The 27,667-nt window shown below is 35.6% G+C and overlaps 5 protein-coding genes across 9 annotated transcripts in view; 4 read left to right on the forward strand and 1 right to left on the reverse strand.

Moving 5' to 3' along the window:
- Pgant9 (polypeptide N-acetylgalactosaminyltransferase 9) overlaps positions 1 to 9,136 on the forward strand; it is a 136,273-nt gene extending 127,137 nt beyond the window's left edge. The window contains exons 11-13 of one of the 2 annotated variants that reach the window (XM_066726943.1): positions 2,961 to 3,071; positions 6,288 to 6,416; positions 6,504 to 9,136. In XM_066726943.1, the coding sequence (XP_066583040.1) occupies positions 2,961 to 3,071; positions 6,288 to 6,416; positions 6,504 to 6,644 (381 nt within the window). In that variant the 3' untranslated portion in view covers positions 6,645 to 9,136. Of the gene's footprint in view, positions 1 to 2,960; positions 3,072 to 3,774; positions 3,880 to 6,287; positions 6,417 to 6,503 lie in introns of both variants that reach the window. The other variant, XM_066726944.1, reaches the window with a different exon arrangement.
- A 1,534-nt stretch (positions 9,137 to 10,670) lies between these two features.
- On the forward strand, positions 10,671 to 18,462 carry gprs (speckle type BTB/POZ protein). Of its 2 annotated transcripts, XM_066727010.1 has the most exons (9): positions 10,671 to 11,144; positions 11,867 to 12,069; positions 12,247 to 12,382; positions 12,729 to 12,767; positions 13,477 to 13,594; positions 13,683 to 13,972; positions 14,049 to 14,231; positions 14,505 to 14,661; positions 14,803 to 18,462. In XM_066727010.1, the coding sequence occupies exons 2-9, from the start codon at positions 11,882 to 11,884 to the stop codon at positions 15,447 to 15,449; spliced, it is 1,758 nt and encodes a 585-aa protein (XP_066583107.1). In that variant the 5' UTR covers positions 10,671 to 11,144; positions 11,867 to 11,881; the 3' UTR covers positions 15,450 to 18,462. The 2 variants fall into 2 exon arrangements, with proteins under 2 accessions (XP_066583107.1, XP_066583109.1); XM_066727012.1 differs by lacking the exon at positions 12,729 to 12,767.
- Positions 18,463 to 19,370: 908 nt separating this feature from the next.
- Positions 19,371 to 21,539, forward strand: LOC136773375 (alpha-amylase A-like). Its single transcript, XM_066727013.1, has 5 exons — positions 19,371 to 19,559; positions 19,704 to 20,134; positions 20,207 to 20,591; positions 20,684 to 21,172; positions 21,261 to 21,539. Exons 1-5 carry the CDS (start codon positions 19,389 to 19,391, stop codon positions 21,270 to 21,272), a joined length of 1,488 nt encoding a protein of 495 aa, XP_066583110.1. The 5' UTR covers positions 19,371 to 19,388; the 3' UTR covers positions 21,273 to 21,539.
- A 376-nt stretch (positions 21,540 to 21,915) lies between these two features.
- LOC136773868 (alpha-amylase 1-like) lies at positions 21,916 to 24,880 on the forward strand. The gene is made up of 5 exons (XM_066727796.1): positions 21,916 to 22,128; positions 23,147 to 23,577; positions 23,660 to 24,026; positions 24,121 to 24,612; positions 24,690 to 24,880. Exons 1-5 carry the CDS (start codon positions 21,958 to 21,960, stop codon positions 24,699 to 24,701), a joined length of 1,473 nt encoding a protein of 490 aa, XP_066583893.1. The 5' UTR covers positions 21,916 to 21,957; the 3' UTR covers positions 24,702 to 24,880.
- Positions 24,881 to 25,048: 168 nt separating this feature from the next.
- LOC136773869 (uncharacterized) overlaps positions 25,049 to 27,667 on the reverse strand; it is an 88,422-nt gene continuing 85,803 nt past the window's right edge. For all 3 annotated transcript variants that reach the window (XM_066727797.1, XM_066727798.1, XM_066727799.1), the window contains one exon: positions 25,049 to 27,368. In XM_066727797.1, the coding sequence (XP_066583894.1) occupies positions 27,075 to 27,368 (294 nt within the window). In that variant the 3' untranslated portion in view covers positions 25,049 to 27,074. The remainder of the gene's footprint in view (positions 27,369 to 27,667) is intronic.

The raw sequence follows: 27,667 nt of genomic DNA on the forward strand, positions 1-27,667 counted from the left end.
CGGAAATTCAATTCCCTGCTCGAAATGCATGTAGTCCATGGTTTTTCGAAAAAGCAGACTGTTATTTTGAGATACATTGAAATATCACAGATGCTTTCTTATCGATTCCAGAAGTATAAACTACGGTTTTATCCGGCATGCTAGCATTATTTTATCCGATATTAGCCACTTTCATGTTATCCGGCCGTTTCTTCCGCCCGTTACTTCCCGACGTCCTCGTAATTTTCATACTACGTGATCTCGCGTATCAGAAAAATCTTATCCACTGTATTATTGTTAGTCCGTGTACAGTGTGACAACAAGGCTTGAATGTATTCAATTTACGAGCAAAATGTATTTTTGTTGTAAGTTTCTGCAACGTATTTTTCGCATCTGCCAATTGGTATTTCTCGTGTTATTCGTCAAAAGCTTGGGAAATAACTGGATATTAGTTTTTTTCTGGATATTTTGCTATTACGGCAAATTTGTAGTTTTGAAGCAAGACATGCGAAACGATGATGGATCTTATTTGCAGGTGACAAGGGCGGAAATCATTTCGCGATTACGAGCCTACTGCATGCTTCACGAGGATAAATCGGAGCGTGATTGATTAGCCCGTAGCAAATTGTACTGTGATGAAACTGATGGACTATCAATTTAAGCTGCACGAGCGTACCTAATTTTTTCACATTTTTCAAACAGTACAATTCAATTTAAGAGTTCCAGGAGGGAAAAGAGAAGCTGCGCACAAAAGAAAGAGGGTAGCCGGGGTTGAAATACTGCCACCAACATAGTCCTGCAATAGGTATTTTCTGGAATAAAATTTATTGGGAGCAGAGTTTAGTAGATGCAGCGTGAAAACTCCTCTTTATTATTCTGCTTATCGGCTTTGCCGTTATTAATTCACATCGACTGCGCTGCGCGTGAGGAATCCAGGCTTCGTAATATTTTTTCTAGTGGAAAAAGGACGACTGCATAAAGGATGGTCCAACCTTTTCGCAAAGAAGCATTTCACCCTTCGGAATGCACAGCATGCGAAATAACAATTTCAGCCTGAAAGCAAAGCTTCTCTCGGAAACTTATGTTTTTACATCCCCTGCGAATACTGCTTTTTTCTCCCAATCCTTCTTGCCTTCCTTCCTTCCTTCCTTCCTCCATTCCCCCTTTTTAATGCCAGGCGGGGCTAAATCACGCTGGGCCTTGGCTGCTGCGAAAATTTATCGCTCTCACGAAGACTGTCCGGAAATCGTGTATGGCTTGAATAATTCACTGTACACGTGGATCACGTGCGAGGCGAAATATCAGCTTCGTCTACCTATACGAGTACGAAACTTTCGGTTGCGAAGCAGGCCAACCCCTTTGACAGTCGATCCGTAAGATTTATTAAGTTTACTTTTCACGATTCGACGCGCCTCTTATCCATTCCGATAACTTCAATCTTCGATCTCCCTACTGACACCTTACTTCCTCCTCCTTTTCATCCAGTTTTTCCTTCTCTCATGCTCTCTCCCTCTCCCACTCTTGCGCGCGTCCGGTTCAATCTATTTCCCATTTTCAGAAACTGGATAATTAACACAATCAAATCAGTTAGTTATATTCTAGTAAGTCTGTGCACCTTTATATTTATCGTAGCCTGGAACAACGCAAAAATCACGTTTAAGCCGTGAATAATCCAAAGTACACGTGATCCCCGTGCACTCGCAGATCAGATTCGTATGAATTTGTGGGAAAATCTGCACGTAACGAATGTTTCCTATATTTTTACAAGTAGATACATAAAAACTTTAATACACCATCAAGTTTTTGTGTGGACAGTGGTGAAAATTATTCGAGAATAATTGAGCGGCAACGTCTAAGATTAATGAACGAAGTAAACGCGCCGCGTGAGGTGAAAGTATAGGCGACGGTTGAGTGAAAGGAAATATGCTGGGAATATTAAGAAAATTTTTGTACAGTGACAGTCTATGAGGAAGAGCGTCCGAGTGGTTTTAATAAATTGGTGGCGAGTCTATTCAGCCACCTGCCGACCCTTCGGAATTTCATCGGGTCTCGCAAATCCGACGATAAATCACTAGCTTTTTATTCCAGCCACGCCGAAGAGGGACAGGACCGATGAAGATGCTGAAGTTGAAACTGCAGCGACCACAGAATTCATGCATGCGGAGAAATCAGAACTGCTGACCCCGCGAACTGCACCAACTTTGCTATACTGGCTGATTCGTGTACTTTAAACCCTTTTACTATTTCATTTAGTACAAAAAGTCCCTCCCCCCCCCCCGAAACCTCGCGCGCCGCGGCCAACTTGCTTGTTAAAACTTATGCAGAATTTACGTTAGGCAGGAGCGCAAGTTTTAAAACCCCATTTGCAAATTTTTAAGTAAATCTAAAGTAAACCAATTAAAAAGAGATCTGTATATACTTCGCATCATTGCTCCTTTATGTGTTAGTAGAATTCACGCATACGTTCAAAATAAACTCGCCGTGTTACCGATTTGTTCCCGTCAACTTGAAAAATGGTGGATTCAATTCTTCAGCAGTCCTGGTTCTTCCACGGCCAAGTCGAACGAAGCTTCGAAAAATTGGCCAGACGTACCTGGAAAATAAAGAAGCTGCTTTTTCCTTTCCCACTTGCCAGATAACTTTTCTCGTGGGAATCACTGATCGAGTATAAACTTTCCAGCAAAATTTATACTCATGGTTAGCCAGCATACTCTTTAATTACCAGGTCGTAAAATTCATTGTAAAGCTAATGTAACAAATGTCTTTTTCAATTGTCAACTGTCAGTAGCAATTAATTTCTTTGCAAATTTCTCTTTTATGACTGATGAATTCGTATCGAGGAAAAAAAAACGTAAAATAGAACTAATATGTTTATTGATACTTTTAATTTTTTTTCTCGATCGATGTGCGTGTGTGCGCCTGTGTGTGTTTGTGTGAAAGACAAAGAAGATTATGTGGATATTAACAAATTACAACAACAGGTACGCAATCTGGGTGAAGGGAGCAACACGTGTTTGGATTCGCCAGCTCGCAAGGCCGACTTGCATAAGCCGGCAGGATTGTACCCATGCCATCGACAGGGTGGAAATCAGGTACAACAAAAAGTGTCAGCGAATCAGATGGATGATGAGAAAATATTTCCTGCCAAATATCTGTTGTGCTTCAGCATTGAAAAAACACTGGCATTTCGCTGTTATTTGTACACCAGGCCACGATTGACCGCGTAAAAGACTCACCTTTAAAGTCACCTGAAAATGTCCGAAAGACATTTATTTGCTTTCTATTATCCCCTTCCACAATGAATAATTCCTCTACGTGCCAAATGGTGATACCAGTATTTTTCGTTAAACATTCAATGATTGGCATCGATAAATTGAAAACTTTATGATATGCACTTTTTTCTCAGAAAAAGCTTTTAACGAAAACCCCAATGAATTACCAGTGCGTTAAAATTTCATGAAAATTATAAACTGGGCAAAAAATATCAGCGAAGTGGTAGTTTTCACGTATCATATGTCGAACCATGTTATTCATATACCATTTTGCATGCATACATTCCTATGTTTATTTGTATTTCTTAGCTTGTGTATGAGTGAGAGATAGAACGAGTACACTTGTGTGCATTTGTATGTGCGTGCGAGGGAGAGTGTAGCTTTTGCACACGTTTGGTAGCAAAGCAGGAATAGGAATACCCGAGGACATTGGAGCCTGGCAGTGTGAAGCAGATCATTAAAAGCCGTTCACAGGGTGTTCTGTCAGTAGTAATCGTGTGAATTCTGTTGAATTCCAATGCAGATAAGACAGCTCGCTAGCGGGATGTGCATAGACTCGCCTGGGAAACCGGAAGACCTGCACCAGCCGGTGGGCTTATATCCCTGTCACCGTCAAGGTGGCAATCAGGTACATAAATCTCCAACGCGCGAGAGACTTTCGAAGGACATAACAAATTAACGAGGTTATAAAACCGCCCAACGGGTTTTAATCGCGAAAGAATAATTTCAATACTTTCAGTATCTATACTAAAAAAAGCTTGGGAAGTATCTCTCTGTATTATTGTATATTAATAAGACCCTTATCTGCCGCAGTAACGTTCAATTCTTCAGAATTCTTGGCAGAATACCCAGTTCGAGTGCTCCCTTACTTTTAACATTATCTTGCATTTCAATAAATTGCATGAAAGTTTCATTCGGTGTTGGGTTCAAGTAAGAAGTAAAGAAATAGCTAAGATTTACTACGGAGTTTCGAAAGGTATCTTATCTAGTGCGGGTATTCATTAACTCCAATTTCCTGAGGCACTCGGCGTTTTCAGGGATTTCAATGATTGCCGTAAAACAAGGGAGACCGTGGTGTTAATAAGCTTAACAATCGTTCGCAATTAAAGATACAATCTGTTAGAATTTACTCGCTTTACAATTTCCTTCCGATTTTCAATATAATGTAGGGAATATCTGTATCGTCCAATGATTCATCTTTTTTCACTAATTGCTTCTCGATTTCCTAATTTTATAATTTAGTAATTTATGATATCGAATGGAATTCGCGCGAATCTGTAGTAAAAGCTTCTCGTTTACCGTTCTACATCTCAGGAAGTATAGCGTACGTACGAGATTCGGCATATCATTAGATAAAATGGTACGAACGGCTATACGGGTTAATGCAGGAGGAAGCATCGTACTACAATTTCTTTTGCACTGCATTGCGGATAATTTTTCTGACGAGTTTCTTTGTTCTCCTTGAGCGAGTAGGTGTTTTATTTAACGAGTATCGAAAACAGTGGCTAAGAAAAGATAATCGTCAGATTAGACCAGCTAAGGACTGTTTTAATTTAGCTGTTTGCCCGTACAATTGAGCCGCGGTTTCATGCTAATTACGCTTACGAGTCCTGGAACGTTTGATAAACTCTACCGACCCTCCTAGCCGGAAGTGCCCAAGTGGACAATGGCCGGACGACGATAACGAAATCACGCGAGTCCTTCATGAAGATAACGAATGAGTTACCGATGGAGCTATTCAAATGGGCACCAAAAGAGTTTTGTTTATCTTGTTTTCAGGACTGCGATTGGTTTCTTTTTACCTATTACTTATATCTTAGTAATTTTCTAGTAAACTTCTGATTAAAACAAATCAGTTTGCATGTTGTATATCTGCTTTATTTTCATGTGTATATAGTTATCATTACTTCGTAATACTTGAGTAGTCCAGGTTTGCTTGTACTTTTTCCATTGTTACCCACGTTGCCTTGCTTGCTTATTATCGACACTAAATACTGCTTAATTAATCCACAATTTATATCATTCCCTCGTTCATTCTCTTTCGTGGATCGCTTTTATATATCTTGGGAACTATAAGCTGAGTTGATGACTTTGACATTTTTTCCGTTTATCGGACAAATTATATCAGTTTTTAAAACTGTAGTCTGTAAAAGCTTGAATTGTACCGGTAAATTTTTTCTGAATAAGCTTGTCGCGGTCGTTGGATAAGCAGCTTCGGTTCTAGTCGACTGAAATTGCTCGAACAGTAACGGTAGCTGTAAAATCGACTGAATTACCGCAATTTCGAGGACCACTGGACTCGATTATCAACGATCGAAGCTCATTAATGTTTGCCAAGCTCTGACGCGTCAATTTCCTGTTTGCAGGAAATAACAAAATAACGTTTAATACGCTTCTTGAACATTAACTAGTTTCATCTCGTTAAAATCGATGAAGCATCACTTTTTGCAAAAAAATCAAGTAAATTCTCTGCAATTGACTTTTACATTTTCTTGTTTGACAACTGGTCAAGTAGTGTTTTAATTGTAGTTGTCATTAAATATGAAGTAATAATACGGGCTATGAAACGCCCTTACGCTCCTGATTATACATACAATCTAGAAATATTAACAGCTACCTGGTCTTTCGGTTTTCTACAAAGAAACTACAAGTTATAAATTGATAATTCTATTTTTAATATATATTAGCTCATTTTTAATTCCAACTCGTCTGACTCCACTGCAAATGGGAAATTACTTTGCCACATACAATATAGGATCATTGATGATATAATTTCAATCTATGGCATTAAACAGAAAATTTAATAATTTATTACATTTGACGCGTCACGCTTTGACAAATATCAAACTGTCCTATTATCCTGGCTAGAGAGTAGTTGAATTTCACAATATTCTTCCTGTTGAAACACTGATGAAAGTTCAATAATCTAAAATTAGCAAAATGAGAAGTCGTTAAATAAATTAGGCTTCCTCGTGTCAGAGTCATCATGGTAATAGTGGTTGATAAATATGCTAATTTCGATTCTCTGTAATGCAGTACTGGATGCTGAGCAAGATTGGAGAGATTCGACGAGATGAGTCCTGCCTGGATTACAGTGGCACAGATGTTATCCTTTATCCTTGCCACGGCAGTAAGGGTAATCAACAATGGATCTATAATCCACAGGTATTAAAACTGAAATTATTAAGCAACCGTTTACCGTTGAAGTATATGCTAGGAACAAATTTTTATTGTAAATAAATTATTTTTCAGACGAAACAAATTCGCCATGGAAGCAGTGACAAGTGCTTAGCGATAACGGAGAGTAAGAGCAGACTATTAATGGAAGAATGTAACACTGCGGTGCAGAGACAAAGGTGGTCCTTTGAAAATTACGACCCGTCGAAGCTGTGATATCGCGCCTTCTCGCGACGTCAGCTGTATAATATCAGCCAGCACTCCGATCACGTCGATTCCTGGATATCCAACAACCGATACCATATCACTAAAAAACGTATTACCAGTTATATCCAGCCTTCAAGGCGCTGACTTCATGCTCAACATTATTACATTGGTGAAACTCAGCATTTGATGCCTGAGAAAATCAAATAACCGGATGCGAAGATACATTAACACAAGACATTAGAATTAGTAATTCAATATTGCCAACAATGGACGTTACAAATAATTGACCATAAGTATTGTAAGTCTGGCATTTAACTGATGATAGACCTAAGAGTGTACATTACGAACAAGCGTTTAATTCTAGAAATTTTATTAATGTAAAAAACCTACAAGGATCTGCGAGCTTTGAGATTAAGAGAGAGAGAGAGAGAGAAAGAGAGATCGATAAGTTCTTCGATATTTTACGTGACGTTGTATTATTTTATGGTTTTGAGTGTTTTGAGGTTTGAGATTAAAGTCCTGAAGGGATTGAAGAATCAAAGGGAATTTTTTGCTGATGAAAGGGATAGAATTGATATATCCGCTGTCTCGATCATCCCTTTCGTCCGCCAGTTTGCAATTGAGAGGAGTTTTATAACATTTTTTAGTTTTTGGCTTGTGCCATGAGAGAAAAGGAAAAATACTGTTGTAGAATGCAATTCTTTTACTTTTTTTTTATTCCACTGCCAAATCGGACATAAATGATTCTGCTAATTATATACTTTACTGTATATTACTAAATTTAGATACTCTTTGATGAACAAAAGGGGTTATAGTCTTTCCAAACGACGATTTACATATATTGCATATCCGCGTTCTTAGATAAATAGCAGAGGAGTTTGGCAAATTGTTTAAATTGCGCTTTAATTAATTAATGAAATATTTTAAGAAATGATTTACTCTTTTGAAACAAGTTAAATAAATGAAGTTGCGCACATGAAATGGCGGGCTGATTAACTTTACATGGTTATGAGTTTTCGTAGATTTTGTTGGATATATGAAATATATTTTTCTTCTACTAGTTTAACGTTAGGTAACATAAATAATGATTGAATGTGCGATGTATTCTAGTGAGGATCTTTTGTATATTCGTGTAATATAAATATCGCGATGCCAGTTTATTTAGATATCATCTAAATAAGTTTAGGATGTGAGAGAGGTGGTTTGCAGGATACGTCGATTTTAAGAATCATTAAAATCGTTTTAGCAAATCTTACAAATTATTGTGTTAATTGTACCGGTCAATTTAATTTAGCACGTCTGACAAGTGAATAAAAGGCTGTAAAAATTAAAGTAACAAACATCGGGCGTAATGTAAAATAATTTAAATTATACCTATATTAAATTTAAATATGAAAGATATGTGAACAATAAATATATTGTTAGATAGATGATGTAACCTGCAAATATTTTGAGTGCCAACGAAATCGTGAATACCGTTGCACATGTGTAAATGAAATTTTCTAAGTGTTGCTTTGAAATTCTATTCTTCATTCCTCTCTAGATTAAAATATATAGATATTGACGAAAATGTTTCACTATGCATATCTTCACGACTCTACGCGATAGTCAGAAGCCATATCTAGATCTATATAAATTCTAAATATCAATATATTAAGTGCAAAATCTTTTTGTTCAAAGAGTTTAGTATGTAATTGGAGATACTTAATTCAAACAAGTAATGCGTTACAAAATAAAGTTGCCAGGCTATCAATTGGCCAAGAGATTAAGCAAAAGATCAACGGAGAAATTTTACAACTTATTGGTATAATGTGTGAACATGAATGAAGAGTTATATTATACTAAAAATTTTTCCTACGTCTTTAAAGTACAGATCAATGGATGGACATTCCATTATCTTAATGTAAAATTCTTAAAAATAATAGCCTAGCATATTTGAAAATAAAAAGGAGAATTATCACTTATATTTAAATGTGTGAAATACAAATAAATTAAAAGTTTAGAACATTTTGTCAACGATACTCTGCGTGAGTCAAGTCACGAATGATTGGCTGAGAAATAATTAAATATGATATGCTACTGCGTAGAAGTACGATGAACGAAGAAACGAATATTTATTCATAATGAATGCTTAAATCCGTTGTACGTATAATGACTGCAAAAGATGTGAGCGTAAGAAAATGCGAATGTGATTTTTTTTTAAGCGATGAGTGGTTTCGATGAAAATGTTTATACACAAATAGATTATAAAAAAATATTAAATATACATACGACATTTTCTACATTTGGTAAGGATGTTACATATCTAAGAATACAAAACTGGAGGAGTATAATGGCATCGGGAAATTTCTATGATACCCGATTAGTAATGTAATATCAAATGTGCCTTATTTCGTGTATATATGAGTATAAGTATCATTATTATCATTACTACGAACCTCTATGATAACGTGCAACTATTTGTGTTAAATAAATCGATGTTGTTTTATGTTATTGACGCATATATGGACAATTACCCTTTTTTATTTTCATCCGTTTTTGCTACTTATTTCGCACAAATTAAATGAATGTTTTAACAACGCCAAACATATTATATTTCGTATATAACGAGCGCCAAACGAGCTTTTGCCGTTTTAAATTTTACCGCTTATTTGATTGCTTTTTCAAATTAACAATTAATACAAAGGGGTATATATTAATTATTACAATTGCATAGCTCGAATCTAAAATATCTTTTTTAATGTCTGCTTCTGATTGGGAAAATACATATATCTTTCGTATCATTTTCCAATTATCAAGGATTGCTACGGTAACCAGAATGAAATCGTTCGTTATTCTGGCGCATGCGTATTTTATCCTATGACCCTTTCCGAATTCTGCAGCTTAGCTTTCAAGAGCTTCCAGTGAAACAGGATGACTGAATATCCAGAAGAATTAATCCATTTCTCTTAACTTATATTTTATCATTGTTATTAATAATTTTACTATCATATGCTATATACTACCGTACTTCCTTCGTGCTACTTCTTATATTAATATTGCGACAATTATTTGAATCAATCTTTACATCATCCAATAGCAGATATGTTATTTTGGTTCACTTTTCAAAATTATCGATAATGTTTCTTTCTCAATTGGAGAGTTAATAAAATGGTCTTGTTTGACCTAATTCTCCTGAAGCTTAAAATCAGGTGGAAAATATTGAAGGACGTCTGAGCAGAAATATCAAATATAACACAATTAGATGAAAATGTTATTTTTATTCTTTTATAAGCAATATTAACGAATGATTAATTGAAAAATCGGATACTTGCGTACAGAAATGATACATTTCTACTTGTTGCAAAGCTGGTTGATATTGATTATTGAAGAAAGAGGAGTGGCTGTACACAAGAAGGAAGCTCCCGTTTCCGTAGACATGAATGGGTTTGGCTCACACAATCAAATTTTGAGCTTGACCCGGATTCATCGAGTAGATTTAACATTACCTTCACTTTCGCGTCTTCTCATATCAATCGATAAATTCCCTATACATTTATATTCTACACAAAAAGTTTGTTGGTATACTTTACTAGATTTTTATTTTAAATTGAAAATAATATTATCGAAGCTTCAGTTTTAAATTTCGATGAAAAAGAAAAAGAAAAGAAAAATAGAAAAGAAGGTTGAAAAAGAGAGATTGTATGTCTTCCATATTTATGTGTAGTTTCATTCATGAAATATTATGGAAACTTTTTAATTAACATATATCAAGAATTTTTCCAAGAAAATTAATTTCTTAAGAATATGTCCTTGTGCGAAAGCTTTGGATCTCAACGGTTCAGCATTGGGCTAGATTTACTGAAGCAATTCAGTTATTCGATAGGAGAGCAGAAAGTCCTTCAAAATGTGTATAGTCCTGGATACTGGAGGCCATGCTGACGCAAGAACTATCTGATATGAAGTGGGCGCCTGCGCGAGAGTTACAGAGGGTGGAAAACGAGTGGAAGCTCTGGCAGTGCAGGGACGCTTTGGTGGAAAGTTCGACTAGGTAGATAGTAAAGGAGCGTGAATTCCATTCACGGGTCGACCACTTCGCGAGTAAGTCCTGGCTCGAAGTCCTTGAACACGAACTAGCCGCGTGCTCGTCCTTGCAATTCATAAGCACCATTAGTCCCTAAATATCCACGAAGCCCTCTATACTAATGGCCTTGAAGGCCAAAATCTTAGAAACCTATAATAGAGGAATCCCCTTCTTCAAGTAGAAGAAAAACAATTGGAAGAGTTCATTTTCCTATAAATTCCTTCCCCTTTAATTGTTCCTTCGTGCTCCTTGAGCTTTCATTCCTTCTGGTTCTTGAAGCTTTTTTCGTGGATCCAGTTGAATTATCGGGCGAATATGCAGTGATGGGTGGAGGCGTGTGCACCGTGTATTATGCGTGAATCGAGGAAAGCGGAAGTAAGGTAAAAGTGTTTTTTCGAGGCAGAAGAAGCCCGGCGAGCGAGCGGGCTCCGGGATCTGAGCAACAGGTAATTTGTCACTTTATGCCCTCGGCTTTTCTCTACCTTGAAACTCCATAGCTTTGATATGATAGAATCTCCCATTCAGGGTCGGACCACCTGTCCTTCCCCTTTAATCAACTTTTCTGCTTCATTGGTTTACCGAACAATGGATTTATCCAGCATCGTACCTTGGACACAATTTTGTAACATTCGTTAAAAACTTTACGCAACTCTTGCTATAAAATTTCATAGCACTCCGATGCACTAATTATTTGTGAACGTTCCAGAAATAATTTTCCATGAAACAAGATATCATTTAACATAATAAGTGAATTATTATAACTTGAGTGAGATTGGTATTTGTATTATCAATACCTCGAGATCTTGATGTAACGAGTAAAATGAAGGTTCCTTTATCGGGAAAAGAAATCAGTGAGAGCCGATAAATTAGTTTCTAACAGCAGACTCAACCACTGCCCCTTTTTATCTGAGATGTAATTAACCTGCTTATCATGCCTGCTCGATTTGTGTTCTACAACGACGGAAAATTCTTATTTTATACCTTCGGTCGTTAAGGTAAAACGCGAGCTTTCATCAAAGACATACATGCATGATATAATTTGCAAAGTAATCGCCCCGTCCTTTTTACTACGGGGTTTACTCATTTTTTCCGCTCGTACCTAATTTTTTCAACACTGCAGTTATATATAATATACTAATTAGAACAATATACATACTATATGTTTCAGGAAAAAACGGGTTCGATGCCGGAAGCTTCGGGGTCGATGATCAGCGATGAGTTCGATTACTCAACGTTTGAGAACAAATCGGGACTTGCGGACGACATGAAGTTTCTGGCAAGGATGCCGGAGCTTTGTGACGTCACGTTTCTCGTCGGTGACACAAGAGAACCTGTTTGCGCCGTGAAAGCTGTGCTTGCGGCGCGGAGTAGGCAAGTATCAAATCCTTTGATGATACCTAATCCCTGAAACTTCACTCAGCTCCATAAACTAAATGGAATTAAAGTCCTTGTGGCATTTCAACAAATACCAGCAAAGATCGTGCTAAAGTATAAAGCACGCTTGCGTTTGACGACACGGCAGATTTAATTGACATTCTAATTTCACAGAGTATTTCACAAAATGCTTTACACCGCGCCGAGTCCGCAGAGGAAAAAGGAGCCGCAGTCAAGAGAGAACAAGATCCGCCTCTTTCTGAAAAGAAGCTCCGAGCCGTTATTAAATTTGCAGAACGCGCCGCAACAGGTAAACGAATCGATAAACTCATGGCCTGCCTTTTTTCGCTCAAGACTACTGAAGCCGAAAAAAACTGATCGATAGCAAATTTTGACTTGAGAAAGTATTTGTAGGATATGGTAGCTAAAGGAATGCATTAGTCGTTATAATAAACACTCGTCAATAAGAATTATATAACTTCGACCCGATGAAAGTTGAATTTTTCAAAAGTGTGATATTTCATTGTTGTTAGATTAGAAATAGGGAGGTCTGACGAGGAGGAAATAGAGTGGTTTGAAGTAGATAGAGAAAACTTTTCCCCTTTAATACAGTATAATAAATTATTGAAAGTGTACATTTGTTATGTGTCGTGTAGCGGTCAGGGTTCACGCAGCAGCTGGCCCCAATACAAGAGGTACTTTGAACGTCACTCTGAATAAGATTAGAGATCCTTATCCTGTTTGAACTGCCTTTTCTTTCCTCTTTCTCTCTCTCTCTCTCTCTCTCTTTCGCTGACTCCATTCATTAACTCCTTCTTTTTCGTGCGAAACTCATAGAGTAACGACCCAGTTTAAATGAATGCATTTATAGTGAATGCCGTAGAGAACTTATACAACGATAAAATTTACTTATCTACATCCACTCATTGCCTTCTTCGGCACCTTTAGTCGCTCAGCTGTAATCAATAATTATACTGTCAATTAGCGTATTCCGGAGAATTGTTCGTGTCGCATGATGATATGATGCATTGCTAACTTTGAATTGTATTTATAGAAGATTGTAGGAAGCATGTGTAGAGAAGAATGATAATTTATTGAACAATTTTTAATGATAGTCAGGCACATACGATAAATACTATAGAAAAATATTTTAGCTTTACTTATAGTTACTGCTCAATCATAGTACCACTATCACCCTCACACAAATCTATCAACTAGTTTGTTAGTGATTATCGTAGAGATAGTATAGAAGCTTTCTATGCTCAATAAAAGTAATATTGAGCACTTTAATGTGTTTTTTGTAGAAATACGTAAAGAAACTATAAATAAATAAAAAATAGCTAATTTTTTATATCTGGAATATTCATCTTCTGTTAAATTTAATTGCAATCTGTTCTTTGCTAGCCACAGTCCAATCAGCACCATACAGTCATTGTTGAAGAATTCGAGCCTGACGTTTTTCGACAACTCATCGAATACATTCATACTGGTTGTGTTACTCTGCAGCCAAGAACATTACTAGGTAAAGGCATAAATTGATAAAGTGAACGCAATGAATGCGTACGATTACTTTCATGAAGCTCATATTTTGAAAAATTTTTATTTCACAGGAGTAATGAATGCGGCTGATTATTATGGATTGGATGAACTCAGGCGAGCATGTGCAGGATTTGTACAATGTTGCATAACAGTGGATACAGTTTGCGCTCTTTTAGCTTCGGCTGAACGATACATTCAATATAAATGCACAAAATCATTGGTCCAAAAAGTTTTGGAATTCGTCGACGAGCATGGCAATGAGGTTTTAAATCTTGGATCGTTTACTCTGTTGCCACAGCACGTCGTTCGTTTAATTTTAGCCAGGGAGGAATTGCGTGCTGATGAGTTTACAAAGTACCAAGTATGTTACAATTAAATAATTACTATGCCAAAGATTGCATCTTCATAGGAATTAAAGGAAACAACATTTTTTTCAGGCAGCATTAATGTGGAGCAAAAAGTATTGTGACACAAATCAGAAAGCACCTTTAAAAGACGTAATTGGTAATTTCCTCGAGTACATTCAGTTTCACAAGATTCCGGCAAATGTTTTAATGCGAGAAGTTCATCCATTGGGACTTGTACCAAATAATATTATAATGAATGCATTGGCTTATCAGGTGCGTTGTGCTTCTACTTTATTATTAAACTCTACGCTTATCACTATATACTCCTTTAAGAATTTAATACCTTTAGTAAATCTCAGTTTATTGCTGCCACGATTAAATTACTTAGCCTCTTGATTGAATTGCAAATTTTCACGCATGTATGGTCAAGTTAATAGAATTTTTTAGTGATTTAACGTTAGAAAAGCAGAAGACTGAGTTAAAATCGTGGCAGATTATGTTAAGTGTCGTAAAAATAAAGGATCCTTTACCGGTGGATTGTTGCAGGCAGACCCAACCAGTGTCGATCCCGGGAAGCTCTCCCCTAGAGTGAGAAGGCAGGGTCGCAGCATGTCGGTACAATCGACGATGAACCCTTATGGCAGCAATACCACTTTAAGCTCCAGCGGATCCGATGTTGGATCTGACGAGAAACCACATTCAGGTAGTAACTAACCTCAGGCCCCGGTCGCATTGTTAGCGGCCGTTTCGGACGATCCTCGACAAGAGGGTATTTTTAGAAGCGCGAATGGAAAGATTTTCCATAGGAGCGCGCGAAATGGACTAATAGTCAAATCTGATACAGCCCTGAATCAGCAAGAGCACCTGGAGCAACTTCATCAAGAGACCATTTGGCTGCAGCAGCATATGCAGGAGCAGCAGGAGAGGGCTGAACAGCAATATAACGAGAGACAGAGGAAAAAGTTAGAGCAAGAAAATTTGGAGGCGGAGAGGAAGGAACAGGAGAAAGTGCAGACGGAGAAAGAAGAGTTGGAGAAGATTGAGCAAGAACGAGAGGAGAGGGAGAGGCTTCAAAAGGAAAAGTTGGAGCAAGAGAGATTGGAGAAAGAGAAATTGGAGGCGGAAAGAGTGGAGAAGGAGAAGCTGGAAGCAGAAAGATTGGAGAAAGAGAGGCTGGAGGCAGAAAGGTTGGAGAAAGAAAACTTGGAGAGGCAAAAACTTGAGCAGGAGAGATTAGAGCAAGATAGGTTGGAGAACGAGAGACTCGAAGAGCAAAAGGAGCAGCAAGAGAGCATTGATACTGAAAAGAACGAAGAAGATACGCAATTGCCTGTACAGCCGATGGAAGAGCAACCTTCGACGCAAGAGGATCAGCAGCAGCAACCAAATGTGAATCCTACAGAAAGGATAGACGGTCTCTACATTCGTTTAGTTTTAAGACAAGAAGGTCGTGCAAACTTAGTTTGGTTGTATAAGACTCACAAGTTCTAAACTTATCGCGCCATCAAGAACTAGCTCACTTATAAAATGTATAATTGTCCATAACTGTAACAAAACAAGGATATTTACTAATGAGATCTGAAACGGCCTGAGCATAATCATTGTGGATGCACTTTACTTCAGGCTGCAAATAATATCTAACGCAAGTCTAACGCCAATAGATAAAATTCATTCGTTTCAATATTTTACATTAATGTGTTGCATTGTGAAATAAGTTAAAATGCTAATTAAAATGATTTTCTAATAGATGGTTCTTCCTATATCGACTGATGAGTTTTCCATATAATTCAAAAATATGTACAATAAACAGTCAATTTATTATAATGTACGTCAGGTGGCTTTGCTGCTTCTTCCAAACAACTTTTGAGAGTTATACTGCACGTGCACATCTTTCCATTATAATTAATTGCCTTTCCATTATATTAGCTTAATAAAAAAGTACATTCATATCGCGTAATCGAGACAATTATTGTGCATTATATCGTACCAAAGCAATGTTGCTGCTAAACGTTTCAATGGATGACAACTTATCCATCGAGAAATGAATTGTCGACCAATGCTACAAACACATCCTACAAAATATACATACGTGAATACATCAATACATACATGTGTATATATGTGCGATAAAATGTTGGGTACAATGTACATTGCGTATACAAGCTATATATTTGATACTATGATAAAGGCCCATGGTATATACTAACTCTACAAGCCATTTAATCACAACCATACTCCGAACTATTTCGAGAAATGTCGAACCTCTTGAGGTTTTCGACCCGTTTTTAGCTTTACGATGTTGAATGGATTATTACGTTGTTATTAAAGAGTTACTCCTCATTGCGAAGAAATTTATTACACGTTAACATCATCAAATTGTTGAATTCCAAGGGCTGTTTCTGCTTGGAGTCCGAGAATGCTTTTTTACAGAGTTATTTTTTCCTATTGTTAAGCTAGATGCTATACTTGTAAATACATAGACCTCATGCTCTGAAAATCAACCAAAGAATTAATTTTGTTCAAGCTCGTATGCTAGCGATAAGGAAAGAGATTCGAGCGATAAATTATTAATTGCTTGTGTGTGTAAGATCTTTGAGATGATTCTCATTTGTTACTGAGAAAATTGATATCATTGCCAGGCTTCATACTGTTCATTGCAAACTCTTGACTGACATCGCTTATATGAATGTATTAACATTGAAAATCTCATGATAATATGAGACTGTAAGCTATTGCTGACTAGTCGTTGAAACGGGTGTAACAAAGTATTTATTTTCATGATAATGAATGTACCTGTATCGATGAATTATTTTTATTATAAGTATAATCGACGAAGAGCAATATCATATACCATTATACCACGATTATTGTTAAAAGATAAAATTTCAAATGTTTTGTCAAGCAAACCGCTCTAATATCAAATTATATCTGATTGAACTCTAATGCAGAGCTCGAAGTTATATGCGATTTTTCATCAACTTTTGAAGCTTGATATCTGACTTTAGTAGCCACTACGTGCCTTATCAACGAGTCATCTGAAGTCAGTTATCAATTGGTGGGGGTGTTACGCTTCGAAAATCGACGACAAGTAGTACTTTGCTCCGAGCCCTGCCCTAATGTGTCTTTGAAGGAGTTTTAAATTTATTGATTTTAGCTTATTTTTATATATCAGATGTAGATCTAGATCTATATAATTTGATTTCGACAAATACTTCACTAAAATCTCTGAAAAATACACGCACCGTAGATTGGTATTAAAAGAGTAAACATCCATTTTCATATTCTCATTCCAAACTATCTACATGCGACTCGTTATATTATAAGAGAGAATGCTTCTTTCTACATATATATTTCTTGTAAATCATACAAAACAGTATAATACGGGTTCTTTGATTTTCTGAGAAAGTCCCATAACGTAATTCTCGGTATTTCATGTATACTTAATTGACACATCCAGTGCGCAAATAATTCCATCCAGACACATAAATGACACTACTTTTATTTTATCTTGTAAATAAGTATAAATATACTGATAATACATTGATTCATTCATAATTTATCGATTGAAGATAAACTGGTTATCAAGTTCCATTAAGAGTTGAGTTAGTTACAAAATTTACTGTAGCGTAATAAGCTATAAATAAATCCTTTCGATTTGACAGATTTTAATTAAAGCTACTACCATATAGATTGTAAATTAATATTACCAGGAAAGATAATTTTATTGCAAATACTTATGTGAGAAAAGTGCCGAAATGTGTTATTCCATCTTCAAGAGTTTTTACTGATTCTTGAAACCTATATGAAAAGTTACATGGCAGATTAATCCAATAAAGTTAAGGATGACATAACTGTGAGTTTACTCGTGAAACTAATCGCAACCATCACTATCGAAAATGTTTTATTATTGTAATGTTATGTGCAGCTCGATTGCATAAATGTCAAGGATATATTTATGAGTGTGAAAATAATTACATGTCTAATATGTACTGTTTGTTCGTACGCATCGATATTTCTATCGTTTTGTACGTAAAGTGTGCGTAATAACAATAATAGATCATAGCTTTAAATAATTAATTTTAATAATAATGTTGTTAAGCAGCCTAACGGCGCTAACTACTTGCTATGGCGTTACACCAACTTCGCATGTAAAACGGATCGATTGAAAGTTCGCTTGCTAAATCTCAAAATGCGATGTGTCCTCATTTTTATTCTTATTTTACGTCGTAACAATTTTTTTCTTCTACACGTGATTCATCCTTGTCGAATTCAGATCTAGAAAAAAGTGTGTTTTCATGACTTCGCCAATTTTGGTAATCTCGTTCTAATCACAAACCTGACATGTTCCTTGAATTCCTAAAAATGCGAATGTTTAATCTACATATTGATATTTTATCGGTAGATTCGATCTGATTACTTGCGGTTGGTATAATTCTACCTAAAGTTCGATCTCTATAATGTTGTGATATACTGTAGCCAAATCAGTCCAAATAAAAAAGAGATGTAAAAGTCTATCAAAATGTTTTAATTCTTTCTATATAGCCTTATTAAAACACATGCTCGAATTAATTTTTGCTTTAAAAAAAAAGCTATATATTAAATGAGTACCAAAACATATACGACTCACTTTCGAAAACTTCTTCTGTTTATAATTTCTTTTCCTTTTTATTTCTGGGTTTATTTTGATTAACGTTGCTTGCTCTGCGAAATACAGGAGAATAATTCAGCGAGTATATCAATAAAAATTATGGTTCATTGATTATACGAGATTTCCTAGTGACACGTCATGTCACATCCGAGACTCTTTGCGACCTTCCTGCATTATGATCAGCTCGTTACGAGCGTCAGATGGTCAGCGCACTAGGAATAATTATATTTCCAGCATCCCGATATTTATGATGTGAGCGCACTTGATATCTAGACGATCCGACATCTGCCGTCTACTTCAAGCAAAATATCATAGAATGCAAAAATCAACAATTATTATGAGGCATCCATTCTTATGGAGAAAAAATATTATGTCATAACAGGGAGGATAATTGATATAATGTGATTAACGAGAAAAATTCTTTGCATCTTGAAATAAATGTTGAGACAACAAGTTTAAACGGGGCATTTGTTTTGGACGAGTGGCAATGACTATACGGAAGAGTGGTCATGATGTAATTATTTATACTACAGCATGTATAGACAGATCGTCAACCGCTGTACAACTCCTATGTAACACACCTTATTAGATAGTAATTTTTCAATTGCAGCTGCAGCTTCTTGTTTTTTCAACGTGACAAATGTCATCGTAGCTGTACGAATAGCTGATATTATCGATAATTTAACTCTATTCAAACAGTTTCATATAAATAGAAAAGCTTTGTAGAGAAACAAAGCTCAAAACATAACTCGTTCCATCAGCAATTCACGGTTTACGCAGTTATGTGGTTTTTGATATATCTAAGTTTTTTAGTGACCCTTGTGGTTGGTCAGTTTGATCCACATTATGTGGCTGACCGAACAACCATGGTTCACTTGTTTGAATGGAAGTTCAAGGACATTGCTAAGGAGTGCGAGGATTTCCTTGGACCTCAGGGCTACGGTGGCGTGCAAGTAAACTTACAAAGAAAATTGATCATAAAACATATATAATCTCGCTAAAATACTGTAGTAAAATTATCATATACAGAATAAAAATCTACTGTGGCTCAGGTGGTCTTCGATCAGTAACATTTTAATTGTTTGCAATATTTTTAGGTATCTCCCGTCAACGAAAATCTTATTTTGAAAAAAAGACCTTGGTTCGAAAGGTACCAACCCATCTCCTATAAACTAGAAACTCGATCAGGAAATGAAGAAGATTTTAGAGATATGGTTAAAAGATGTAACAAAGCTGGAGTTAGAACTTTCGTTGACGTAGTTGTGAACCACATGTCATCATCTGTATATCCCACCATTGGCACTGGTGGTTCTAAAGCGGATCCAAATAAATTATCTTATCCTGCTGTTCCATACGGGCCTGATGATTTCCATAAAGCATGTGAAATTAATAATTATCAGGATGCAAACAACGTGAGAAATTGTGAGCTTTCCGGACTTCATGACCTTGATCAGAGCAAGGAATACGTGAGGAATGTCATTGTTGAGTTTATCAATAGGCTTATCGACATTGGAATTGCTGGGATACGGTAAACACGCAGTAAATTTTGTCACAAAAAATACTTCATTACAATAACAAAAGAATATCGTTTAATGTACAGAGTAGACGCAGCGAAACACATGTGGCCAGCTGATCTACATTATATTTATTCGCACATTAAAAATCTTTCCACTGACGCTGGGTTTCCGCCAAATTCTCGCCCCTACATCTATCAAGAAGTGATTGACCTTGGCGGTGAAGCCGTTTTGAAATACGATTATTTACAGTTGGCAGATGTTATTGAATTTCAGTTTGGTATTGTTTTGGGCAATATGTTCCGAGGTCAAGATAACTTGCAGAGACTGTCAAATTGGGGAGACGAAGCTGGCTGGCGGTTGGTTCCTTCTGGAAAAGCTCTGGTTATGGTGGATAACCATGATAATCAGAGAGGTCACGGTGCCGGTGGTAGTACTATTTTAACACATAAGAATCCCAAGCAATACAGGGTCAGAATTTTATACTTTAAAATATTCTATATTTCATATCTGAAAATCATATGATAGAACTATTTCTATTCTTGTATGAAAATACAAATTAGATGGCAGTAGCATTTATGTTGGCACATCCCTATGGAAAACCACGAATAATGAGTTCCTTCGAGTTTAGTGACCCTAGTCAGGGACCACCTCAGGATTCCAAGGAGCAAATTGTGTCTCCAATATTCGATAAAGAAGGCAAATGTACCAATGGCTGGATAACTGAACACAGATGGCCCCAGATTTACAAAATGGTCCAATTCCGTAATTTAGTGGACAATGAAATTTTGGAAAAATGGTGGACCAGTGGTCATAATCAGATTGCATTCTCGAGAGGAAATAAAGGATTTGTCGCATTCAATGCTGACAATTCTGATCTTGTTGCTTCTATTTTAACTAACCTCCCTCCCGGAAGATATTGCGATATCATTTCTGGAAATTTGGTCAACGGTAGATGTACTGGCAAGGAAATTATTGTAAATGCAGACGGTACTGCAAACGTGAACATCCAGCGGGACGAAACGGAAGGAGTTATAGCCATTCATGTTCAGGTATTAATATTTTCCATGCATCTATACATATTTATTACTGTCATTAAAAGAGAACATCATATCGTTATACTTTTATCTCAATTTTCAGGCGAAATACTAAATAATACAAATTAATATTAAATATTATGCACTAGTATACATAGAGCTATACACATATGCCAATAAAAATAACTACGTGCTTTATCGTAATTACCTGCTAATTTAAGATTCCTACGTGCAAATTCTTTCTTCTTCCAGAAATTTATTTTAATTATATATAAAAATGATTGTACTATCTGTATCAGATATTTCTTAATGAAAGCAAAAAGATACAGGAAAACAAATAAAACAATGCAGAATCTAATCTTGTGATTGGTTTATACTTTTATAACCGGTAAAAACAGCTAAGAACTACATGAAAACATCTTAAAATATTGATAATTCAATAAAATGTGTCATGTAATAATAAAAGATAGTGCTTATCATAAACATTTCTTGCATCATTCTAATTTAGCTATATATGTGACTAAAGATTTCTCAGAGTTAGTAAGCAAGCTCGTATGAAAGCAATATTTTTTGATAAACTAATTTGTCCGTTGCTCGATAACATGATTGAATGCTGGATAGTAGCTATCAGTAATATTTCTTGCATCGCGTGCTGTGCTGATAAGTAAAGGAAAATGCTTCGTTTATAGCTATTAACAAAAACGTAATTTCGACCTTTGGATGCGCGAGAAGGAACAAGGCTGCAGACAGCGTGTATAGTATATAAGCTGTAATAGAAATTGCGAAGAGCAGATGTCATTATGTTGCTGATAGTGAATGTGTCGCTCTTATTGTCAGCTGTCATCGCGTACAAGAATCCTCACTATGTGCCGGGACACAATACAATGGTCCACCTGTTCGAGTGGAAGTGGCTTGATATCGCAGAAGAATGTGAACAGTTCTTAGGACCTATGGGATATGGCGGTGTTCAGGTGATTTTTTATATTCACACATATTAAACGTGAAAGTTGAAACATTTTACTTCCCATAATTCCATTTAATTATTTGTTTAAGCGAGAGGTCTCAAAATATAGTAATTTCTGTTTCTTGTTATAAATTTAATTATATTTTAGATTTTATAAAAAATATCGAAAAAGCATTTATAAAAATGTTATGTAGAACAATACACTACAACCCTTAAGTATGCAGATTCATTAAAATAAAATTTTCTCTCACTTCAAAGATCTATATTTGTGGATTAGAAAATAGTACAGAAGTCTCTTTGGTTATTTATTCGACATGTGTGTACGTGTGTGTATGTGATTACAAGATCTCTCGAATGATACGTGGTTAAACTAATGTAATATTTCTTTCACCTTTGAAGTAAGCAAAAACGTGCAATGATAATTTAAAATAATTATCCTCTTTAGAAATGCGTGTATCATCGAAGGAAATGATTATATAAATATTTAAATTAATAGAAACTGTTGATTTTATGAATGACATTCGATTACACGCGTCTCGGAAAGTTTCTCTATCTTTATTATTAAAAAAAGTTCTGACAGTTTTAATTTAAAAATTATATTTTTTAATACTTCGAAATTGCACAAAAGTCTCAAATATTATTAGAGATTTAGCTCTGAAAGGAAAAAGGTGTGAATTGTGCAAGAGAGAGAGAGAGAGAGAGAGAGAGAGAGAGAGAGAGAGAAACGATTTATCAATTTTTTTGAAAATCAGGTTTTTCGTGTTTCGTGCAAAGAAAATATACCATATGTTATCAGTATAGCATATTATTCCTTTTTTTAAAAGATAAATTACATGATAAAATACTATGTGAAATTTTTAATATCACTTCAAATGAAGTTACTTATTTTCTTTAAAATGTGTGAAGATGTGATACTATAAAATTATGTACCATAATATAATTTACTTTAATATTTTCTTCGTATGTGTGTGTGTGTATATTTGGTTTATCATAGTACAATTATTATTAATTATCTGCTTACATAGGTATCTCCTATTCAAGAGAACATAATAATTCCTACGAGACCATGGTATGAAAGATATCAACCAATATCTTACAAATGGAAAACTCGATCTGGTAATGAAGAAGAATTCAGGGAGATGGTTGAAAGATGCAATAAGGCTGGGGTACGAATTTATGTTGATGCGGTAGTAAACCATATGACTGGCAATCACGAACAGGAAATAGGTACCGGAAACTCGACAGCCGATACGAAGAATCGTCAGTATTGGTCGGTGCCCTTTTCACCGGATCACTTCAACAGCTTATGTGCCATTACCAATTTCTCAAATCCATATAACGTACGAAATTGTGAACTAGTGGGTTTGCATGATTTAAATCAAACAAATGAGCACGTAAGGGAGACAATTGTTGCTTTCATGAACGAAGCAATTGACGCAGGAGTAGCTGGATTCAGGTATTCTTTTTCGTGTATATTGACTAACATTGTCAATTTACGAGTTTCTATATATTACGTCATAAATCTTGCAATTTTATAGAATTGACGCTGCCAAACACATGTGGCCTCAAGACCTTGGAGTGATCTATTCCAGACTGAAAAATCTTAATACTAATTATGGATTTCCAAAGAACTCTCGTCCGTTTATTTTCCAAGAAGTAATTGATCCTGGGCATGAAGCGATATCAAAATATGAGTACAATAACTTAGGAGCGGTGACAGAATTTAGATATGGAATAGAAATGAGTAAATCATTTAGGGGCTACAATTCTTTAAAATGGTTCATAAATTGGGGTGAAGCTTGGAGTCTACTGCCTTCCAAAGATTCATTCGTTTTTATTGATAATCATGATACTCAACGCAGTGGTGACTTTATATTAACCCACAAAAGCTCTAAATTATATAAGGTATTTAATTGATATGTTTTAATGATAAAAAAATTATGCTGCGATATTCGTTTGCAAAAATGAAAAGGTGTTACCAATCAAATTTATATTTTAGATGGCTGTGGCCTTAATGTTGGCACATCCCTACGGAATACCGCGAGTGATGAGTTCTTTCGCTTTTGAAAGTTTCAATAACGGTCCTCCAGCTGATGCTGCAGGAAATATTATTTCCCCAATAATTTATAAAGATAATACTTGTGGTAATGGTTGGGTTTGTGAACACAGATGGAGGCAAATTTACAATATGGTCCGTTTCCGAAATGCTGTTAATGGTACCAATCAAAATTCTTGGTGGGAAAATGGTAACAATCAAATTGCATTTTGTCGCGGTGACTCTGGATTTATTGCCATTAATGCAGAGCACTCAGATTTAAAGACGACTTTCACCAATTTTTGTATGCCTCCTGGAGTTTATTGCGACGTCATTTCTGGAAACTTAGAAAATGGTGAATGTACTGGGAAAACCGTTACTGTCAACCCTGATCGAACAGCTTACGTAGAAATTTTAACATCCGAAGAAGACGGTGTACTGGCTCTTCATCGAAACGTACGTTCATGTTAATTATATATCTTTTTCAAGTTTCATAAAATATTGATTAATTAATGACTTGATTCATTTTACAGGCGAGACTGTGATTTAACATATATTATGACGTTGTTGGATCGCATCAGGTGCTTTCAGCAAAAGTAATTTCATATTTATAAAATTATACACATTATGATAGATATAATAACAAAATTTTGTATTATAATTTATTATTTATACACAGAGCATATATGAGGTAAATTGTAAATAATAAACAGCATTGGATTTATTTTTCAACAAGTTTATTTTAACAGAAACAGTGTTACTGTTTTTCTCTTTTCACCATTAAATTCTACTATACATAAAAAGACAATTAATTGTAAAGTAATACACGACAGACTCGCGATGAAGGTTAAAAAATGGGCTAGCATGTTGATAAAGTAAATATAAATGACCTAAAGGGAAACAGAGAATGGACAGGATGGAAAATAAAGTATCACAAATATTGCCTTATTGCTTTTTCGCCTATTTTTCTCTCGCTTCCATTTATTCGCGAGACCATCTTGTCTGTCTTTCGTTCTCTTGATTTTCATATATACTCTCATTTCTTGATAATTCTTCCAAAAGAATTATAAAAAAACAATGTTTGAGAATCTCGACTACTTTGCTAAATAAAATACTACAGATTCCTCATAAAAGCATAATATAAATAAATGCTTAAGCTTTATTTACAGTAATTTCATTTAAGTAAAAGCCGCTAGCTCGATGTGTACGTGTTTAAGTGACTTTTAGCTTTTCTTTAAATTAAGAAATATATTTTCCGTGCTTTAAGAAAATAATTAAATGGTCTAAAAGGCTTATGTTTACTTTAAATCGATTGGATTCTTGAGATATAAGTAATTTCATTAATGGAAAGAAATGTAGAAATGTGTTGCGGGTATGTCACTTCTTCACATGTGTTTATGTAGATTTATACAAATGACTCTTAGTTATACAGTCGGCAAATTTATGCTAGAAATACTTTATAGTTCTAGAAATACTGTTCGTCATACGAACTTTTCATCCCCTCGTTTCTTCGCCTTAATATCTACATTAATTTGAATACAATAAGGCAACGTGTGTTAAATTGTAAATAAATAATTAATAAAGACGAAGATTGTGAAAATAAAAAAGAAAAAATGTACAATTATTGAACAGCTAATATCGCCGCTAACTGTTGAAATTGTTCAAAAACAATTGCACGCTCGTTTACTATTCTCGGATTTTTTTTCGTATATTGTTAGCAAAAATATAATTTAGTATAATTTATCGTTATAATCTTCTATATAAAATCTTTGTTAAAATATATAAAAGAAACAACGACTTGAGCAAATATCTCCTATGGTAATTAAAAGTGTCGCATTATTGTTATTGCACATTATTCTCGTTAATAATCATTTTAAGCATCGTACTCATACTCATGTAATATAATACATTCGCGCGGACTTACATATATTCAGATATACACATAAAAATATATATTCTCTTTCTTATTTCTCTCGATTGTACGTTCGATATTTCTAGATTCAATATTTACTAACACCAAAGTGTTAATAAAACATACACTGATAGTTTAACTAATCAAGGTCAACTTGCAAAATTCATTCTTGGAAGACTTGTTGAACGTAGGCACTCGTTTCTTAATCTTGATTATCTTCTACAATATTTGCAAGTGAAATTTAATTATTGAGTCAATCCATTTCGCGATAACTCCATCGAATTATTTTTTATTGTTCCTTAATTCTCTAGGCTCTTAGATTGAAATTGAAAATATTTAAATTTATTCAGGCCAAACTTTTCCTTGACGAATATTACAATGCCAGACAAGAAGGTATTTAAATTATTAAATAATATTTATAATTACGATTGTTCAACAAAATATACAAGAATTTGACAGAATTGAAACAAACTAGTATCAAAGTTATTATTCGCGAAATGTATGAGACAAATTATGTAAAGTTGATATTAGAAAGTCAGTATGTGTTTTGTCAGCCTTTCTCGTCTAGAGTAATGTTTCTTATTTTGCACAAAAGTTTAGGTACATGCTTTTAGGTACTGACAGGCGGAGCCTCCACTCAACCGAGTATTCAAAATATTTCGTCTTCTAGTACAGTGCATCCTACAGTTTTAATTCAACTAAATATTAGCTCTCTATTTTCTCTATTAACGCCTGATAAAATATTAGTTAGCTTTGAAGTATATTTTCAGTTTAATGATGAGGGTGATTTTTGTCTACAATATCACTTCATATGAGCATATATATAGGGGTCAAAGTCGAGATAGGAGGAGTGATATTAGGAGTGTCACTGTTTGATCGGTTTCTTGAAGACGGCGATGTCGGGTTTACGGATAGGCCTTGGGAAGCGCCTCTCGATCCTGAGTGCCCGATTCGGATCGGATGCTGAAGTCTCGGAACTCGCCGGAGGAGTCTCCGCCGCTGTTTGTCAGTTTCCGGTGCTGCTGGGTCGTCTTCCAGCTGTCTGTTGCTGTTGTTGCTGCTGTTGCTGTGAATTTTGTGCCACTGTAGTCGTGGTCGTTGCTGTCGCCGCGCCCAGTGCTGGCAATGGCGTTTGGTGACAATGAGCACAGTGCAAACAAACCGTGCAAGCACCCAATTTCCTTGCTAACATCGCTCGAAGCTTCAGCGCTGGACCCAATTTCATCCCCATGGGCCCTGTTAAGTGATCCTCTGACAAAAGTGGCAATGCTGCTCCGTCTATGCGGTGTTCTCGGAAATTCTGAAACCAACAAATCTACATTAGCTCAAAAATTATCAACACCCATCATCATAAAGAATCGCAATTATAATATTAGATACTGCGTATAGACTGTTAAGTCATTAGATCACGTTTTAGCAGTACGTATGTGTGCGAGAATTCCTTCTCTAAAATATTGATAAATATCCTGTTTATACCCTGGGGCCTACAAAATTACTGCGGTTACCTACTAATAACGATCTAAAATAATTTGAATATTAGTGTAATTTGTGCCCATCAATCGACCTCCAGAGATTGGAAAGTGTGTGTGTACATAATTC

This window comes from Prorops nasuta, unplaced genomic scaffold, assembly GCF_024137725.1.
Source record: "Prorops nasuta isolate Cenicafe-Biocafe unplaced genomic scaffold, Cenicafe_Pnas_1.2 PNAS00005, whole genome shotgun sequence".
In the NCBI taxonomy this organism is placed as follows: domain Eukaryota; kingdom Metazoa; phylum Arthropoda; class Insecta; order Hymenoptera; family Bethylidae; genus Prorops; species Prorops nasuta.